The sequence below is a fragment of the Protomyctophum parallelum genome, assembly GCF_964188405.1.
Source record: "Protomyctophum parallelum genome assembly, chromosome: 14".
NCBI lineage: Eukaryota > Metazoa > Chordata > Actinopteri > Myctophiformes > Myctophidae > Protomyctophum > Protomyctophum parallelum.
The window spans coordinates 45,894,282-45,916,113 of record NC_139709.1 but is presented as its reverse complement, the minus strand read 5'-3'; the positions used below and the strand labels follow the sequence as shown (position 1 = coordinate 45,916,113).

Below are 21,832 nucleotides of genomic sequence, written 5' to 3'. Positions count from 1 at the left end.
TTACTTATACTCTCTCTATCATTAATGAATTAATCATTAATGACGGTTATTAATACCTTTCTGTCCCACCTCCTCTCTCTCTCTCTCTGTCTTGATCTTCCACTCTGATCACCATTTGGACTTAAAACATCAGCTGCCAATCTGTTAGGTTGGCACCCGTGCAAGACGGCCACTGCCAAGTGTGTGTGTGTGTGTGTGTGTGCGTGTGCGTGTGTGTGTGCGTGCGCGCCGCAAGCGCATGTGCGTGCGTGTGTCGCAAGTGCCATACTGGCAGACACTCTGTGGGGTGTATTCTTAGCACCCTGGCTGGCCGTCTGTCTTCCGGACTTGTCCTCCGGAGGTTTTTACTTGTCCTCCGGAGGTTTTACTCGCGGCTACAGGGGATTCTTTTAATACTTAATTCATTCACGGTTCACGTGTTCTGTGAATGCAGTCTTAGTTTAAGAAGTGGTTTATGGACTATGTGCTTGAAATAATAATACAGAAAAAATTAAGAAGAATCATAAAACGACATAAAAAAACATCAAAGTGAGGGTATATGGACTGTGAAATCCTATTGGTATCATTAATCTGCACATGTAGACCAGGAGTTTGGTCCAGTTCTCTGCAGCAGGTGTTGACTTGCTCTGTTAATTTCCAGCCCCGCTCGCGGCTCATGGGCTCTAAGGAGGGCCTAGTATGTCGGTCAGTTGGTCTGTCCTTCCAACTTTTTGGTCCCAAACAACATATCCCCCCCAAAAAAAACGACTGGCTGGATTGCAATGGCATTTTGGTATCCCACTGGCCTTTCCTTTAGCTCCAGTCACAGGCCAATATTTCCACACACTATCTTCTAAATGGAATGAAATGAAACTTTCTGCACTGAGCGAGGATAAAACCCTACTGATTTAGCTGACCCCTTAACCCATTCTGACCTGAGATCAGATTCATACGAGGTTTCCGCCGGACACACACTGGTCTGATTAAGCCATTCTGACCTGAGATCAGATTCTAAAAATGTCAGTCGTTCTTCGATAAAAAAAAAAAATAGCAGACCTACAAGCTCGTATCGCGCCACTCGGTGGCGCGATATGAGCTTGTAGATCTGCTATTTTTCAATAGCTAAAGCATAACATGATGCTGACACCAAAATGGGTGCCCGGTCAGAATGGGTTAAATAAAGCCTGACCTATTTCTAGATGGAGAAATAGAGCGTCCTTCATCTGCTCTATTTCCCGAATTAATTAACAGTTAAAAAAAATTGTAATGAAAACATTTTTAACTAAATTCCATGGAGAATTGTCGTCTTTTGTTGATCCCTGTGTCCTTGGTGCTACATTCTTGATTCACTACTGAAATTAAACTTTGATCAGCAACGTTGTCCTATAAAGAGAGAGTTGAGACCAATTACTGTGTGTTCATTTCTATTTTGCATTATTGATATACTTACATTCAATTAAAAAGAAGGACCGATGTACACTAAACAACAACGTGGGCATGGCTGCTCTCGTTCATAGTGACACCGTTTGACCTGTCGAAGTTTAGCCAAGACGCCAACTTTGAAAACTCTCGTTGTCTGTGACGGTCCAAAAATGAATTTCTCAGCCAAGTGGGCTGCAGGAATCCCAGCTGAGTCCTAGTGACGAGAGACGAGATGGGTTTCCATAGTCGCCTCTCAACTTCGCCACGCACACACAGACACACACACACACACACACACACACGCACACACACAGTGACTGCTCTTTAGCAGTGCACCGCTGCCAGAGCATAGACTTGTTTTCACTTCCATCCCGCTAAAAGGATTAGCGGCCACGCACCGCTCCATTCCCTTGAATTATCATTGGAGTCCTTGACATTTTGAAGTAGTTCTCCCTAACTGCATAACTCGCATAAGATGTTTTTTTATCGGGTGCAGCTCTGGGGCTCCTATAAGCAGCGGACAAGATGTGGGACCGACTGTGACCAGAATATTAAACGCATTAAATGTCCTTGCACCGTGGCTGATGCTGCTCTCCAAAGTTTTCCCATCAAATCATAAATCTTGGCGTGATGGAGCCTGTGTGTGTGTGTGTGTGGGGGGGGGGGGGGGGACTACTGTATCCTCACTTTGTGTTTCAGCTTGTGTGTGTGTGTGTGTGTGTGTGTGTGTGTGTGTGTGTGTGTGTGTGTGTGTGTGTGTGTGTGTGTCACTGAGAGTCGGGCTCTTCCAGGTGGTTGTTTAATGAAAGTTAGTGGCGTGAAGAGACAAAGTGTCAGCTGTCTGTGTGATAGATAGTACTGCTGCTATAGCATTAACACTGGCCTATCAGTCGGAAGAGGCTGCCGTCCTCCTTCAGAGACGCTGTCTGTTAGATTAATCAGGTAATGGACCACCCCTGTCTCTCTCTGTTCAATCCTGATGCCGCAGTTCTGTCACCTATTGTGCTCTCTCTCTCTCTCTCTCTCTCTCTCTCTCTCTCTCTCTCTCTCTCTCTCTCTCTCTCTCTCTCTCTCTCCCCCCCTCTCTCTCTCTTGTGGCATCAGTATCTGCAAATGCAGTTTGTTTGTGGTGTCTTTATCTTCCTCTCTTTTGTTCATTGACTTGTTTTCCCCCTTTCTCCCCGCCTTATTTGCATTTGCTCTTACACTTAATTTACGTCTGTTCCTTTTTGCTTCCTGTCACATTATTATTCTCTTTCAACCTCGCTCTCTCTCTCTCTCTCTCTCTCTCAATTTCTTGACTCGTTCTGCCTTTTCCCTTTGCTCAGCCTTCCCATCTCGTTCATCAGACTCATTACACACACACACACACACACACACACACACACACACACACACACACACACACACTCACACACCTACAGTACACCTCATGTGTTCCATTGCATGTCTTTTCAGCCCCGTGCAGATACCCTCAGCGGGCCAATTTCCCTGTGAATGAGCGCGATGGCTCATTGTGAAAGCGAGCCCCCGGTGCTGAAAGTCATTTCATCAACAGCCGAGCCGCTTTATACAGAGTCAATCACGCTGAAATATCTCTCCAATAGCTCCCATTTTGTTAAGCACCACTCCCCCTGCACCGCCATGAATATAATTTCTCTGATGGAGGCCGCGCTCGTACTTCTTTTTTCTCAATCCCGCCGAATGCCCAGAGTTAGTCAGAGGTAAATTGGATTGGAACTCTTCGAAGCTGATTTAGAATGGAAGCTTTGATAGAAGGGGCTGTTTGAGTGTCTGTCGGATTCCTGAGTGTTAGTTAACTGTCTTTTTTTTTGCAGTGATTGCATGCAAGGGTGGCTATTATCAGTTCATCATAGGTGAATAAATGTGCGTTTATTCTGTAAGACTTCACATTTAGTTTAAATGATTTAGGCAGTTTATCTTTTGGAGCTACAGTATAATTAATCTGAGTTCCCAGAGGCTCTCAAAAAATAATGACCTCCAGGCTATGGGGTTTGTGACTGGAAGTCTCTGCCCTGTCAGGGAAAGTCAATGAGTAATAAGTAAGTAAGTGCATCACACCAGAGGAGCACCATGCTGTACCGAGGTTGGGGGATGAAAATAGCTTGATTCATCACTTGAAGGTGTTGTACATTAACCCATTCTGACCTGAGATCAGATTCATACGAGGTTTTCCACTGGACACACACTGGTCTGATTAACCCATTCTGACCTGAGATCAGATTCTAAAAATGTCAGTCGTTCTTCGATTTTTCAAAAATAGCAGACCTACAAGCTCGTATCGCGCCACTCGGTGGTGCGATATGAGCTTGTAGATCTGCTATTTTTAAATAGCTAAAGCATAACATCTGTCCAGCTCTTAAGAAAACAAAAAATACATGTTCAAGTCCAAACAATCCAAACACAGTCCTGTTATTGAACACACTATATACAGTAGGTATGATTGCTAAATCATAAATATAAAGCTTTAACTTTATATTCATGATTTCACCTATAATGACATGCTCAAAATAGGGTCTCTAGATTAAAAGTGATTAAGTCTGTCTTTCTGTCTTTTTAAATCATTAACCAATGAAAAGTATTAACTAGAGCTTGTCCAATTGTAACAAAGGTTGTTTTTATTTCCTAAAAAGTGACCGTTTCTGACATACAAGGTTTCTGCACGACATGCTATCTATATTATTCATAGAGATGGTACCGTATGCCTCTTGAGGCACAAAGTGAGTAGACAGAAATGTCGCCATCTTATAATGTACATTAGTGAGGACCATTTAGATGAAAATGGGTGACCTGGTCTACTACATTTACGTGACCATGTACCCGTCGTCGTCTACGGTTCATGCCATTTATTCTCTGCTAAATGCCTACATTGTAATACGAAACGTCTTGTTCTTAAAATGTTTATTCTTGTCTTTTGTCCAGGTTTGGGAAGCATCGCAAAGACGACCGTCCGGGTGACAAAATGGAGCGTAAAGGTTCCAGCAAGTGGACCACGGCAGACACCCAGGCCTCCGACGAAGAAACACAGAGGATGAGGCTGGAGCAAGAGAGGTAAAGACTATTGTTTAAAAGGCTTCAAATTGGCACTCAGTCATTTAAGTAACAGTGAGTGTTGTATGTGGTTTCTGGCCAGCAGGGTCAGGTTTCATCTGCGTCTGTCAACATCTGCCAGAGACTCGGCGCACACTCTCTTGTGTACAGTCTTTGTGCTCTCTTCACCGTTAAGTGAATGCTAAGAATGTCTTACTGTGTATGTATGCTGTTACAAATCATTTAGCTACCGAGGAGTTGATGTGGCAGCGGCTGCTGAAACTCTGAAGCCACTGTCGACATGTTGCATGTTGGTTGGGTGAAGCCTAGTGAAAGCTGAGGGAGTGCATCAATCTTGGGGTTGTTTTATTATTGATATTGGGTAAATGCCCGCCAGCCAAACGCAGAAGAGTTACTGCAAACTTCAACACAGACTCCCCCCCCCCTCTCTCCTTCCCTCCTTCTCTCCCTGTCTCTCCCTCCGTTCTCCGTGCGTCCATCTGTCTCTTTAGTCCAACGAAGTGAAATGTCAGGCGGGCACGGTGCCAGTCGTTTGGGGTTAGCGCATTATAAATGCCAAGGCCATTACAACTATAGCTCCAGCTAATTAATTCCCCAGCTCTGGATGTTCGGGGCAGGCGTCATTAATGGCATTATGCCCCGCAGTCGCTCGTTAGGGGCAAATTTGGATTGTAAATTCTCTCGTCGGGTTTTGCGGAGCAGTTAGCCCAATAACATGATAATGGCCTAGTCTTTAATTATAATTGGGATAAGGTGAATGGAAATGTCACGCTTGCAGGGATTTGGTTACTTCGTTAGGTTATTTTTCTTAAGTTCACTGTCACATTTTATGGAAACGGCTTGCTAATAAGACAAGCTGATTTATTGGACGTTATTCTGTGTCTTCCGTGGGGTTTCTTTTACGCCATGGCTCGGCAAGAGGCCAGCCGCGAATGGGTCTGCGTGCGACGTGCGTGCGTACGTGTGAGTGTCCGTCCACCTGCCTGTCTGCCCCTGCTCACACACACACACAACCTCGGATTCCCCAAGCTGCCGCTCTACCTCCTGAGCCACTGCCGTTCCCAGCACTCTACGAGCATTAGCTTCTTCCTCCAGCGTTGAGCTGACCAGACTGTCAATGAATGCTCTGGCTGACCACCGCATACTCGCTGCCTGCTCGCTTTTCGATGGTCCCCCGGAGCCCCCGACTCCTCCGCCCTCCGCCTATTGATCTGGTCTGGTACCAGAGGCTGATGTTAATCCAACCTGCGTCGACCACATGAACGCATCTCATCACAGGTTGAAGGTTGAAGCAAGGCCAGAGGGAGTTCTCCAGCTTCAGCTTACAAGCAAATGGCTCCGACGATGGCACACAAACATACAATTCAATTCAAAATGTTCCGCCAGTGTGCATCTTTCAATTGTCAAATTAAACCAGAGATATCAACATGACGTCGGGGGTCGGGGGACTCCTGGGACGACCTTAGAAAAGCAAGCGGGCGGCAAGTACACGTTGGTCAGTCAGAACATTTATTGACAGGAAAAATCTAATGCTAGGAGTGCTGGGCCTTATTTATATAGTTTCTGTCGGGCATAAACCTCTTATCTCCATATTCTAACTAAATGAAATTAATGCAATACAGATGCACGTTTTGAGCTTATAGATCTGCTACTTTTGCTATTCATGAATATGAATCCTGAAAAGTAACAGTTTTGTACATACTGTATACAGTAAGGTTTCCACCCGACAGAGACGATTATGTGTCACAACGCTGAATATAGTCGATCTAAAAGCTCACAAGCTTGCGATTTGCAAATCAGTTGTTTTCTGTCCGGAACAACCGATGCACGATGAATTATAACGTATTAAGCATATACTTCTCCTCAATAAGATATTGTAGAACATGTCCAGATGTCTTGTTTTTTTTCTCCCTAATGCAGGAATCTTATCCTGTTCTACCTTCCTCTAGCTCCGCTTCCTCTCTTTCACCGCCTGCTATCAATTGTGTCAGCCTTACCGCGGTGCAATAGCTTATTATGCAGCGGACACAATGGCACATAATGGACCATTGTTCTGTTCTGACATGACAGAAAGGTCATTCGCAATTCTTTCTGCTGTAATGTCCTGTCCTCCTCTCCATTCCACCTCCTTTTCTCCCTAGCTCGCCTCCTGTTTTACCCTATCACTCTCCCTGTTTGTTTGAGGTATCTCTGTGCCTCATCAAAGTTCATTATTGAGACTGTATTCCCTTGCATTTTAATATATTGGGAGTCCGAGGGAGAGCAGATGTAGTCAGGTGATGTGGAGTGTGGACCTAGACTTGGTGTTTTGAATCAAGTCAAATGGAATTCATATAGCGCTCGCTGTCAGCCAATGAAAATGAATGTGTAGTCAAGGACACAACAAAATTTGTTGACTACACATTTAAAGATTTTTTTTTTATATAACTCTAATAATAATAGACTCTTAACGCTGAGTTTACTGCCCAGGGCGGTAAGCCCATCTGTTGACTGCCCAGGACGGAGATGTTCCGTCTTTTAAGCTTTTTAACCCATTCTGACCTGAGATCAGATTCATACGAGGTTTCCGCCGGACACATACTGGTCCTGATGAACCCATTCTGACCTGAGATCAGATTCTAAAAATGTCAGTCGTTCTTCGATTTTTCAAAAAATAGCAGACCTACAAGCTCGTATCGCGCCACTCGGTGGCGCGATATGAGCTTGTAGGTCTGCTATTTTTAAATAGCTAAAGCATAACATGATGCTGACACCAAAATGGGTGCCCGTTCAGAATGGGTTAATATATCAGCCAGCGATATACACTACATGAGTCTAGGAGCGTCTATTGTGCAAACTTCTGAAACCACTTCCGGTTGGTCCGTCAAACAAAAGTCTCCCCCCCTCCATTTTAGAGGACGGGAGGAAAAATCTTCTAACGCTGATATCTCAGAATCTAAATCACAGATTACGATTCTAATCAAAACTGCTTTTTTTGACGGCCCACCAGAATGCATGCCTTATGGGTGCTCGGTGTTCCTCCCTCGAATGTTTCGGATATATGCTACACAACAACAACAACAACAACACAGTCACTGTGTCACCTTGAAAAGGGCTCTGAAGCCACAAACAGCTGGGCAAGGTCTCTACAGGTTCTGTATGTACTCGTTTCAACTGATGCTGGGCAGTTAAAGTGTTTTAAGAACCCCCGATTTTGTTCCCCCCACAAAACAGAACTTGTACGTGAAAAGGCCACAGACCTAAGTACAGTAGATCTGTAACAGAAATGGACTCCTGCCTCGTTTATCCCATTCTGAACGGGCACCCATTTTGGTGTCAGCATCATGTTATGCTTTAGCTATTGAAAAATAGCAGATCTACAAGCTCATATCGCGCCACCGAGTGGCGCGATACGAGCTTGTAGGTCTGCTATTTTTTGAAAAATCGAAGAACGACTGACATTTTTAGAATCTGATCTCAGGTCAGAATGGGTTCATCAGACCAGTGTGTGTCCCAGTGGAAACCTCGTATGAATCTGATCTCAGGTCAGAATGGGTTATGTACAGAGGGGGCTGCTGGGAAGTGGGAAATTGCCGGCTCTAGGTTGTGTTATGTCTGGCCTTTTCTTATCATCCATGGTGTTTGTGTATGTATACAATCAGTAGAGCTATATGTGGCTCTCTGATGGAAACACTGTTTTCCTCCAGGGTACAAAAGATCTCTCTCGAGAGAACCCACTTCCTTCTGTGCTGTTTGATAATCTCCCCAAGTCCACAAATAGTTGAGATGTTGTGAGTGGCCAGTCAGCCGTCTGACCAGTCTATAATGGTGGTGTGTGTGTGTGTGTGTGTGTGTGTGTGTGTGTGTGTGTGTGTGTGTGTGTGTGTGTGTGTGTGTGTGTGTGTGTGTGTGTGTGTGTGTGTGTGTGTGTGTGTGTGTGTGTGTGTGTGTGTGTGTGTGTGTGTGTGTGTGTGTGTGTGTGTGTGTGTGTGTGTGTGTGTGTGTGTGTGTGTGTGTGTGTGTGTGTGTGTGTGTGTGTACCTCACCCGATAGCACTTCTCTCTCCTTTGTATGCCTTCTTGTTGCCTTTGTTGGAGATCTACCAAACAGATGTATATCAGTTCTTATGTTGTAGTTTACTGTTAGTTAGATTCATTACAAAATGTAGGATGTTATTTAGATGCTAGGTTCATTGTTCACTTTATTTACCTTGTGAATTGTGTATTGACTAGAGCTAATGTTCAATCGCAAAAGTGTCTGAATGCCCTAATTGTAAATTAAAACTGTGTCCAAATTTGGAGATGACTCGTGCCATCAATATGACGTTTGTGTGCCAGAAATGAACTATAAAAGCTGAGTGCAAGCAGTTTTATTGTCATAACAGCATGTCTCTCTCAGAGCCAGATAATTCATTATCTCACATCCAATGTCTGTGTCTCTCCATATTTGGGCAAGACTGACACACTCATCAGTGTGATGCCAGAGATGCATTCAGAACCCAGTCTTGTTTATCCACTTTAAGCCCCTTTTCAAAATGTTTCAAAAAATAGCCAATCTACACACAACCTCAAGTGTCGCCGCATCGCGATGCGTTGAGTGCTTGAGGATCTGCTACAGTATGTTAGGTTTTTGTTTTAACATTTTGCTTATAATGACATCCCCAGACAGAGGTGTGCAGAGAGCTCTGAGGGAGCAGGGGTTCAAACCCCAGAAAAGGTCACATTGTGTGGGCGCGTATAGCGCATGCCTATTTTCGGGGGTGGTCTTTTTGTGGGGTCCGTCGTCCCTTGTGCCATTTCATGTCGTTGGACAGTAGAATAAGCAATACGTTCTCATTAGTCTGAAACCAAAACTGACATAAAAAGTATAATTATAAACAATAATTACGATAGTGGAATTATCATTACTTGTCAAATGTTCGTCTTGAAGGCACCAATTATTGGCCCCAAACTTAAGCCCTTATTGGCCACATTGGCACCCCGGGGGCCCCCCATTGGCCTTGCACAGCATGCCCTTATGTGGACTTATTTTTCCCCTTGTTTTTTGAGGGAAGGGGCACTTTTTGAGGCAAAAGGGCAGGGGCTAGCTCCCCCCCCCCTGCACGTTGCCTGTCCCCAAAATAGGGACGCCTTGGAGCAGAGTGGTTTAGGGCTAAAGATTTGCATAAAAAAAGACATCAACCACGTGACTGGCGGTGTGGTCACAGGTTTGATCCCGTACGATAAAAGCATCGGCTATACGACTGAACAAAGATGTAAATGTAGTGTGTGTGAATCCTGCGGGGGCACTATTAACCCATTCTGACCTGAGATCAGATTCACACGAGGTTTCCGCCGGACACACACTGGTCTGATGAACCCATTCTGCCCTGAGATCAGATTCTAAAAATGTCAGTCGCTCTTCGATTTTAAAAAAAATAGCAGAACTACAAGCTCGTATCGCGCCACTCGGTGGCGCGATATGAGCTTGTAGATCTGCTATTTTTAAATAGCTAAAGCATAACATGATGCCGACACCAAAATGGGTGCCCGGTCAGAATGGGTTAATATTAACCATATGAAACGCCCCCCACTAAGCCCACTCCTTGAGAGTCATCAGAGAGTCACACAGCCTCTGATGGAAAACCTGCTGCTTTCTTTCACGTATTCGTCTCATTATGTCCAACATGCAAATTTTCCGGGGGGCACTTGCCCGATTTCTATTTGCTGAGCGCCAAGCAGACCCAATCCGCCCCAATTACCCCTTTTTACACACACACACACACACACACACACACACACACACACACACACACACACACACACACACACACACACACACACACCACTATTTCTGTCCCGCTCGCTTTTCCAGCGCTGTTAAAAAGGGGGCCTGGAGAAATGTGAGTGTATGGTAATTGGCAGTTGTAAAGCTCTGATAATTGGCAGGAGTGTAATTACAGGTTGATGCGTAGTTCCCCCTCTGCTATGGAAAATGCTCTTGCTCGTTATTCGCCAGGTAATGGCCTTAGAAAGTGTACATGTGTACTGTGTAGTGCGCACGTGTGTGTGTGTGTGTGTGTGTGTGTGTGTGTGCATGTGAGTGTGAGAGGGTTGGAGGTTGGTGTGTATGTGCGTAAGTGCTTGTGTGTGTGTTGGAGAGACAGTGTTTTGAGTCAGAGAGAGAGAGAGAAATCGGGAGGTGTATGTCAGTGAGAGGATAAGAAGGGGGGGATGTGTGTGTGTGTGTGTGTGTGTGTGTGTGTGCGACTTTGCGTGTGTGTGCGCACGTGCGTGCATGTGTGCACTAGCAGCACACTGAATACAAAGTGCTTCCCTTGTGTGTGAGGTGTTGTACAGCCCTGGGTCTATTATGCATTGTTTATGGTTTCTTTTGTTGGATGAATAATAGACTCTTCATCGTGTGCATGCTCTCTAATGGAAAGTTAAAATGGAGCCATCAACAGTCTCTTGTACAGATGTTGCCATGGAGCGTCTCCCGTGTTGTTAATGTGACGCTGGAGATTAAAACGGCACACGTGCGTGCGCACCATAAACCTAAAGCCTGGGAGAATATTAAAACGGCACACGTGCGTGCGCACCATAAACATAAGCCTGGGAGAATATTAAACTAGTTCTCAGAGAATTAACTCTGTCTGCCCGCACAGGTGTGGCCGTGATGATGATAATAATAATACGTAGAAAAGCGTGCTTCTCGGAGGTTGCGCTTGTCTCCGCCAGGCCGGGTATAGCCTAATAGGGCGAGGGGCTGTGTAAGTTGTGTGTTTTACGGCTGTCAGGTCATGAGGACACGCCCCTTTCTGTTAACCCATTCTGACCTGAGATCAGATTCTAAAAATGTCTTCCACATCCTGACATTTTTCTGAAAAAGCTATGTTTCTATGACAGTCGTTCTTCGATTTTTCAAAAATAGCAGACCTACAAGCTCTTAGCGCGCCACTCGGTGGCGCGCTATGAGCTTGTAGATCTGGTATTTTTCAATGGCTAAAGCATAACATAATGCTAACACCAAAAGGGGTTCCCGCGCAAAATGGGTTAACTACTGTTGCATTAATGTATTGTGCTGATAATTTCACACAGAAGTGTTTAAATATGCAATCTGATTAACCTAGACCCTTTGATCTAGGAAGCTTCTGGACCGTGACGGCATTAGTTTGAACCTGTATGAAAGTTAGATACTTTATACCTCCAGGGATATGAGGCCCAAATACTTTGAAAAAGAGCATCATTTTCAAATTTCCGATCATTCACCCATTAAAACCGTCAGGAAAACATATGGGTGATTTTAGCGTTGGGCTATTCAAAAATAGCAGACATATACAATCTCGCAGCGCATCACTTCTTGCCCATGTTGCAAGCTTGTACATCTGCTATTTTTGTGTGCTTGAATAATATTGAATGTTTGAACACAAATCTTCTCTTCCGGGGGGAAGGGGGGGGGGGGGGGGGCCCTGGCACAAAACATTTTCAGACGAGGCTCTGCCGCCAAATACACATCAATTCGGGTGTCCTCCTTGGCCCGACAAACTCTCGAACTACTGTACATGATTTGGAAGGCATTTTGTAGAAGGTCTCAACGGGGTGGATGACGACGTGCTCTTCTCCTCCTCCTCCTCCAGGATCCAGGCTAAGACCAGAGAGCTGCGGGAGCGCCAGGCCAGGGAGAGGGACTACGCCGAGATCCTGGACGTGAGCCGAGCGCCGCCCGGCGGCGAGGACGACGAGCACCCGTACGCCGGCATCGCCTCCCTGGACACCTCCCTGGACGGGGGTGGCGTCGGCGGCAGCCGGCCGCACAGCCCCCGTCCGGACGACTACGCCCAACACCACCACCACCAGCACCACCACCACCCGCAGCACCAGCACCACCTCTCCGACTCTGTGTACACCCAAGTGAGCAAGGCCCGCAACGGACGGCCGCCCTCAGCCGACAGGTAGGAAGTTACCCCCTGTGGTGGAGAGAAAGCTTTTCTGTTGTTTTTTTAATTTTTTCAACCCATTTAGACGATTCTGCTAAAGTCTTCTAAATCCTGACTGTTTCCTTGAAAAAGCTATGTTTTTCTATGTCAGAAGTTCTCAAACACTTTCATGTCACTTTTCACGATTCTTCAAAAATAGCAGACCTACAAGCTCATAGCGCGCCACTCTGTGGCGCGCTATGAGCTTGTAGATCTGCTATTTTTCAATAGCTAAAGCATTATATAATGCAACACCAAAAGGGGTTCCCGCCCCAAAATGGGTTAATGATATTTTGGGGGCTATTCAGCCTTTATTGATAGGATATAGGGGAGAGAGACACAGGAAACGGGGGAGAGAGAGAAAGACGGGGGAATGACAGGTTGTCGGGGTCGGGACTCGAACCCGCAACACGCCGTCAGGGATGCGCCTATAGTATGTGGTATACATATGTGCCTGGACAGCTAGGCCAGCGTGCGCCCCGAGAAAGCCTTTCTTGATTAGAAGAGGGGACGAGAACAGACGGGAACCGCGTATAGAATGAAGTAGAACACAACGGAATGCACATTTGTTTGGCTATTGGCTTCATCGTGGTACAAAACAGTAACACAGACATAACACAAACACTACAAAACACAATACATTTTCATTCATTCTTCATTCTTTCGTTCCGTTCATTTTGAGGTAACAAGTTTCTCATTTTGTTTCTTATTGGCTTCTCTTCTTTCTCTGCACTTTTTAAACTACGCTTAATTGCTTTTTTTTTTTTTTTTGATAACTTTCTGTGAGAAGTTATTAATATTAATGACTCTGGCCTGCGTGCAGACAGTGAGACACTTTATCTGTCATCTACACGGAAACGAGGTTTATATTCATTTACTATCGTTTAGAAATCTAGACGATGCTAAAATGTAAAAAAGCAACGGCGTGCATAATATGAATGAATGAACAGCAGTGAAACAAAAGGGCATCTTACATCATAAAAGCAAAAAAGCAGTATTTTTGGTGTTTTATCCTGTCTGGGGTTGTTGTCGTTTAATATCTTACAAAATGCCCACGGTGTCCTTCTTGTTATCAGTGATGTTGAAGATCAATAGAAACATAATGAAGTCTGTGTTGCTTTGTAGACGTGATGTCCTTTACAATACTGATCTTAACTGAGGCGTCCCAACCTCACCCTATTTATTAATTTGATAGTGGCACGCACACACACACACACACTCACTTTTTTGTAGCATGTTATGCTCACCTAGACCATAGACAAATCCCTTTGCAGTAATGGATGAGGTGTCACATTAAAGGGACACTTCACCCTTTTTGCAAAGAAATATATGTTAATGACGTTTAGAAGCTTTAGATCACTTTCCTGGGGGTCTTTATGTGTGTAATATGTGGTTTTAGATATTTTAGATTGTAGCAGTGAGCCTGTTGTCTCTGATGTCATGGACACTGGGCTCACTTCCTTCCTGGACTACATGTTGTCTCAGTAAGACAGCTCTCCCCCTATCCACAAGGAGGAGCAGTGCACCAAAGAATTATGGGAATTGTAGTCCAGGAAGGTAGTGAGACCAGTGTCCATGACATCAGAGACAACAGGCTCACTGCTACAATCTAAAATATCTAAAACCACATATTACACACATAAATACCCCCAAGAAAGTGATCTAAAGCTTCTAAACGTCATTAACATATATTTTTTTGCAAAAAGGGTGAAGTGGCCCTTTAAGCACAGCTTGACACCTCAGCATTGATTGCCTACACCTGGCCTACAGGGTACCTCTCCATGGATCCGTCTATGGATGGCATAGATGGGAGACTTTTGACCTTTGTCATTTTGACCTTTAACTTTTATCCCACGCATTGGCAACCCATTCTTTCACCCAGTGTCAATTATCTAACGTAATCCTGGGCGCTACACACTTTACACGGACTGACCTCATGCTTCCTTCTATGCATGACAGGGGAGGAGGGGGTTTCCCCGGTTTGGACATGTATCGCGTGGAAGGAACACGTTATTAATATTCCAACCAGTTCCTTTCCCCTCCATCAGGCGCCCCCAGGCTGGCCAGGGGGAGGTCGTTTATTGACCTTTTGTCGTTCATAGTTTTTCGATGCATTCCTAAGAAACTATTTAAAAATTGTGACTGATCCACTCATTAGATTAGAAGGTGATGCCAGTGTGCCAGCACTCGCCCAGCCTGCCGTCTGCCATCACCCAGGCGGATGCGTGCGCGCAACCTCGACCTTTTAGGGTGAAGTCGCTTCTTACTGGTACTGTACAGTATGTAGTACAGTATGTAGTACTATGTACTGTACATGCCATCATATCACTTTTAACCCATTCTGACCGGGCACCCATTTTGGTGTTGGCATCATGTTATGCTTTATCTATTGAAAAATAGCAGATCTACAAGCTCATATCGCGCCACCGAGTGGCGCGATACGAGCTTGTAGGTCTGCTATTTTTGAAAAATCGAAGAGCGACTGACATTTCTAGAATCTGATCTCAGGTCAGAATGGGTTAATCAGACCAGTGTGTGTCCGGCGGAAACCTCGTATGAATCTGATCTCAGGTCAGAATGGGTTAACTTGTTTCATCACATACAAGGAACTTGCTTTGATGGCTTTGCTCACACAGATCACCCCAGACATAAACAAGTGCAGTAGGTTGTTTTATTCTCATAGTATGCATATGGCCTCTCTGAGGGACTCATTGATTGCACTAAAAGGATAACATTTTGTGCGTCGTCATGCGTGGCGGGTGCCGTGTTTTCTTTGTATTTATTATCAAATTAAGAATTGGATTCATTTCACTAAAAGGTCCTAATCGCCTTATAGCTCACACTATACCTTTCGCCACTTCCTCGACACCGTGAGACCTCCCAAAGTTGTTATTCCAGTCAGATGTGTGTGTGGCTCACATAACGGCTCACAGCAGTGTTATTGTGGCGTGGGCTGTGGCGGCGCTACAGCCAGCGCACACCTGGAGGAACAAAACTAATCAGAGCAAAAGGAGGCAGGTGGTAAATGTCAGAGCCCCGCCTGGCCGCCACACACAATCAGCCTCCGTGTGCCGAGAGAGAGACCCCGGAGACCTCGGACCGCCCCAGGGGACGGAACCTTTGTAGATTCTCAGCTCCTATCTTATCCCTCTCTCTCTCTGCCTATTCACTATCTCCTCACCTGTGGCTCTCTGTCTGTACCTTTCACTCCCTCCTTCAATACTGTATATATTTTTGTTTCCCCTTTGCGCTCTCTCTCTCTCTCTTCCTCTCTCTTCCTCCTCTTTCTTTACTATTGACTTTGCTGTCTGCTCCTCACTTTATCTGTATTTCCTGTCACACTATTGTCATCCGAAATGTGCCTGCAGTCAGTGTAATGTAAACTTAACCCATTCTGACCTGAGATCAGATTCATATGAGGTTTCCGCCGGACACACACTGGTCTGATTAACCCATTCTGACCTGAGATCAGATTCTAAAAAATGTCAGTCGTTGTTCGATTTCTTCAAAAATAGCAGACCTACAAGCTCGTATCGCGCCACTCGGTGGCGCGATATGAGCTTGTAGATCTGCTATTTTTAAATAGCTAAAGCACGACATGATGCTAACACCAAAATGGGTGCCTGTTCAGAATGGGTTAAACATCATCAGTAGCAGGCTATAGCAGCCCTGGCCAGTGTGGCGACTGCAGTATTGGCACACCACATTTCCCCAAAACCCTCCTGCGATCGATGTGCGAGGGCGACTGCGGGTCTGTGCAGACGGATTTAGGAACCGCTTCGTAGCCTGCAGCATAGCAGAACCGTTGGCTTTGCACAGATAAGAAGCACGGCCCCGCGGTCTGAATGCATGGGCTTGTCCTCCTGGCCGTGGCTTTCACGCATTCCCCAGACGGACGGCCTCGCCACCACCCGTGCGCTCCGCCAAAACACCGTAGCTCCCTCCTATTGATTTATAATTCATTGTGCCGCTGTTGTTGCCGTGCAAGCAGATTTGTCTGTGGCGTTTCTCTGATGTAGGGGAAGCTTTTTGCAAAGGCGTGTGGGACGCAGGGGAAGGACGGTGGACGTCAAAACAATTGTGCAGATGGTGTGACTGCAGTTTTTCCCCTTGAGTCACAGTTCATGCAGTATTCTTTACCAACCCTGATGCCTAAATAATCATTCGTCCATTTGCTGCATTGGCAATGCAATTGTTTCTCTCTCCCCCTTCCTCCGTGTGTTACTCACATAAATCTCCGAAGGGGGAATGAATTTGATGAGAAAGCTGCTCCCACTCTCTCTCTCTCCTTACTTTCCGCCTACTGAAGCCCAGGAAAACAACGTCGAGCAGACGGGCGTCCATGACCTTACTGCTTTATTACTTCTCTGAAAAAGATATCTGCCCCCTTCAGGCTTCGCCTTGCTGTAGTATTTAGGATTTACCGGCAAAGTGCACTGTATCGCATTTCATTCACACTGGGATTAAGTCAGAACAGTGTTAGCACAACATGTTGTTGGTTGTGAACTCGAGGTAGTGGTTTGTTACAAAGCCTCAACGGCTAGAGAATGAATGTTTGTGTGTGCATGTACCCTTCAATTTAACTTCAACCATGGTGTTCAATCATGTGTCGCAGAGACACGAGGTGGTTCAGTCAAATCTAACCAAACGAGTTGATTTCACTTTATTTTGTGTGCTCTGTGTTGTGTGACGATGTTACGTCTCTGGGCCCTCCTTGGTACCACCAAGAGGAAGGCTATATCATTTCACAGTATGATTATCTCTCAATCTCAAACGGCAAGCGATACTGTAGAGCCATGGTTATGCAGCTTGTGCTCATGGCCCATTCATTCATGCCCAGAGAAAGTTACACACTAGTTATTTTCAGAAAAGCCCTTGATGTAACAGAATAGGTGCCAGGAACACAAACAGCCCAGAGATATTAAGTTTCACTCCCAGATATCCTTGACGGTTAAGAAAAAACATACCTGCTGGGAAAACCAGGAAGTGAGTTTCCGGTTTCCGGTCTGCCTGCTGCCCTGCAGGACAGGAAGTTAATGAGACTCTGGCATGCCAGGCGTAGGAGGGAGACGACGGGGGAATGTTTTGTTGACGGGATCTGAGAAAGGCAGCGGGGGCTGATATCAGAGTCCAAGCATTGTGGAAAAAACAATAATGTGAAACGATAATTCATCTGTACAGTAACCGAGAGTTGAGAAAGATTTTGGTGTTCTGCCATGCCCCGTAGCTCTAGTGCAGATAACTGGAACCGGGACAGTGTAAATGGGTTACATAAGATGTCAGAGTGGGCTTTTTTGTCTGAATGTTCTGGGCATGTTTGCTGCGTTATCTTGGGTACTGCCACATGAAATCCAAGTTTGCTTTCCCTTCCTATATATTTTCCAGCTGTTTATTTTCGAACTTTCTTGTTGTTCCAAATGGTTAGCATACAATGATGGATTGGTACAAAATAAAATTGCATTTAGTGTACCTTGATGCTCTAGTGAAGTGGCTTTCCGTTGTTGACAACATGGTAGAAATACTATCACCAGCTGGTAATGCATTAGGTGCACAATGACATACAGTACATGTTCAGTGAGTGTCTTATGGTCAAGGACAGGATGTGATGCCGTGAGGAGCTGGAATCTTCTGATCCGAGACACTATTAACCTATTCTGACCTGAGATCAGATTCATACGAGGTTTCCACCGGACACACCCTGGTCTGACGAACCCATTCTGACCTGAGATCAGATTCTAAAAATGTCAGTTGTTCTTCGATTTCTTTCAAAAATAGCAGACCTACAAGCTCGTATCGCGCCACTCGGTGGCGCGATATGAGCTTGTAGATCTGCTATTTTTAAATAGCTAAAGCATAACATGATGCTGACACCAAAATGGGTGCCCGTTCAGAATGGGCTAACTACCATTGTCTACGTGTTGAACTACAGTAACCCTTCATACCAAACTCTCCCCATTGACCACTCTGCCTCCAGCTTCTCTAAAAGATTAAAAAAAAACATCTTTCTTACCCCCCAAGGCCCTCATCTCCTCACAAGGCGGCTGTAAAACGCCCAATCACCCTTCTCTGCAGCACAGTTATGCTGGAAAGGAAAGGGGGGGGGGGGGGGGGGGGGGGGAGCAAACAGACAAGAAGGCCCAGCTGCATAAATATCCAGTGGAATTCATTTTCTAATTGCCTTCCAAACTACCCTTGTCCAAGATATCAATTTAACTGTAGAGCTTTTAAAAAGAGAGAGCGAGAGAGTGAGTGAGAGCCAAAGGGGCGGGGGGGGCGGGGGGGGGGGGGGGCGGAGGGGGGTAAGAAGACTTAAGAAAGAGCCTTCAGAATGCCTTGGGGAGCATTTGTCTGCTTCCTCTGCCCTGAGGATGGTGCCTGTCAAGTCGATCAGTCTGCAGCCAAAAAGGTCCAATCAACAGCCAGTTTCTCAGCCTTGCGCCACAACGTTCGGCTCCGCAAATGGTTTAACGGCGGATCTCCTCCACGTCTCGTCGTGCTCATGCTGAGGCAAACATGATATGAAGAGAGGCAGAGTGGATCAAGGGTTTTGTGCACGTTGACTTTGTGTGACGTGTATTTTAGCACGACACCATGTGTTTCTCTCTCCTGCCGTTGTTTTGGCCCCGGCCCACAGTTTGCTGCGTAGTAGAGCAGTGCATATTTTGATGTAGTTCTGACCTGAGATCAGATTCATACAAGGTTTCCGCCGGACACACGCTGGTCTGACGAACCCATTCTGACCTGAGATCAGATTCTAAAAAATGTCAGTCGTTCTTCGATCTTTCAAAAAATAGCAGACCTACAAGCTCGTATCGCGCCACTCGGTGGCGCGATATGAGCTTGTAGATCTGCTATTTTTCAATAGCCTAAAGCATAACATGATGCCAACACCAAAATGGTGCCCGGTCAGAATGGGTTAATCACAGTCTTTTGAATATATATAAAAGAAAAGAAAATCTACAGTTGATTTTGTCGACAAATATGTCGATTTAAGTTAACCAAACAAAAATAAAATGACTTTCGTCTACATGGTTCTCTTCTTCTCCACTAGTCCCTCCTTAACATTGTCAAAAAAGCATATTGACAAAATTGTCAATATACCTATAGTCAACGAACCGTCATAGTTTTAGTCGCCGAAATGGTCACTGCAGTGCTATGTGGATGAGACTATAATGTTCTCTCTGCAATGCTAGTGTGCTTTGGCCCCCCCTCTCTCCACCCATCCCACTCCAATCTGCCAAGTTAAATATTGTCTGAACCTGTTGTTCTTTTTTTTATCTCTATGGTTTTCCCACAATTATAGGCAAAAAAAAAAATATTCCACACAAGAGGCCCTGGTGTGTGTTCGCCTGACATCTGTTAACATTTGTCATCGTATACATTTTCGAAAAGGCCTTGCCCTGTACCGAACTGTAAACAAGGAGTTGTGGTAAAAACCACATCCCGTGAATGACGGGCAGTACCTGCTGCTGCGGCAAAAATCCGCCATGTCTGTATCCGTTCGCTGCTTGTCGCCGATTTACGACACGCGTTCACTTATAGGATTTATTTGAAAAGGCGGCAGCGGTGTTATTGAATAACATTCATCCTCATTAGCCTGTAACGCATGCCAGCTTGTGTTTCATCGTAGGTGTGCATACATAAATGTATGTATCCTGGAGTATATATATGTGTATGTGGACAGTCGAGTCAATTACATCCCCTCTGTTGTAACCACCCCCCTCCCCCTCCTCCCTGCCGCGAGTACACGGCAGCAGTGAATGCTGTGGAAGGCTCAGGGGGGATTTGTTGTGATTTGATTCTGTCTTGTGCAGGAGGACGCAAAGGATTGTTATTGAATCGGCTCCATTACATTTCATCTCCGCCAGGGGACCCCTGGGGGTGGGTTGGCGGGGGGTGGGGGGTGGGGGTGCAAGCCGGAAGCCGCCCAGAGGGGGAACGCACGCAGCGGTCAGTGCCGTATCGCAGGCCAACAAACCAACGAGGATGACAGTTGCATGTTGTTATAAGGTCGTGTGTGTGTGTGTGTGTGTGTGTGTGTGCGCGTGTGCGTGTGCGCGTTTTGTTAGGCCCGTGTGTTAGATTGGGCTCCTGGGCAGCTTGGCTTTGCAGCACTGCTTTATAAAGGCCAATCAATCCCTCTATACTCCCCAACACACATACACACAACTAATCGCACATTCCTTCCATTCAGGTGGTTGAGACTCCCAGCAGGAGCCGCACAGACACACACAGATGAGAACATCACATACACCATGAGCTGCTTATGGACACACACACAGTGTCAAGGCGGATTCACATGGATGCAAATGCACGCACACACACGTTTGGATGTCACCACAGACAGACCTACGGTACACATACGTACCTGGAGATACAATTTGTCATTCAATAAGCATTGGAGGGAAACCGCGAGCACGTGCGCACCGTGGGCAGTCATGCAAGTCATATTGTATGTGACAGTTCATGCAGGTTCTCATCCCCTGCTGTAACTGCTATCCCTGTGTGTTGCTGTCATCATTTGGATGGCCTGCCCTATGTTCCATTTGAGATGAAACAATAAAATAGACCGTAGCTCTCATGCTGCGTTCACACTGGCAGCTAAGAAAGATAAAAAGCCGCAAAGCATACCTGGCGCCGTTGAAGTGTTCAGCAACACGCTGATCAACATCAACACTCGTTGATGTCAAGCGAGCCTCCGATAAGCAACAACATTGTTAACCCATTCTGACCTGAGATCAGATTCATACGAGGTTTCCGCCGGACACACACCGGTCTGATGAACCCATTCTGACCTGAGATCAGATTCTAAAAATGTCAGTCGTTCTTCGACTTTTAAAAAAAATGGCAGACCTACAAGCTCGTATCGCGCCACTCGGTGGCGCGATATGAGCTTGTAGATCTGCTATTTTTCAATAGCTAAAGCATAACATGATGCCAACACCAAAATGCGTGCCCGGTCAGAATGGGTTAAGGAAATAATACAAACAGGAATTGTGTGAAGAGAGGTGAGGGGAAATGGCTTTTAGCTTTGTAGCTGCAGTTGAAGCCAGCTCAACTTGGAGTGTAGCTTTGTGGATTTTGTAGCATCAAACATCAGGTGTAGCTTTGTATCTTCGTGTCGCTGCCTTCCATTGAAAATGTAGGGTAACCTTATAGCTTTGTATCTTAATGGTAACCTCAACTGTAGCTTTGAATCTTCATGTCGCTGCCTTCATTTAAAAATGAATGGTAGCTTTATAGCTGCCATGAGGGCGCACAAATGCAACACTTGCCGTGCAGGTTATCATCATTGGCTGGGTTTCCCCAAATTACATTATGTGTAGGAAGTATAGCTTGTGGTTCTTCTGAACATAGATATTCCGTACGTAATGGTAGGCCATACCGGCCTGACCGATCAATAAAATAATGCTGAATTAACTA

At 45.6% G+C, this 21,832-nt stretch overlaps 1 protein-coding gene across 1 annotated transcript in view; it reads left to right on the top strand.

Moving 5' to 3' along the window:
- Positions 1-21,832, top strand: part of LOC310871485 (partitioning defective 3 homolog) — a 309,024-nt gene that overhangs the window by 230,155 nt on the left and 57,037 nt on the right. Inside the window, 2 exon segments of the mRNA XM_083783040.1 lie at positions 4,345-4,473; positions 12,071-12,385. Coding sequence (XP_083639166.1) covers positions 4,345-4,473; positions 12,071-12,385 — 444 coding nt within the window.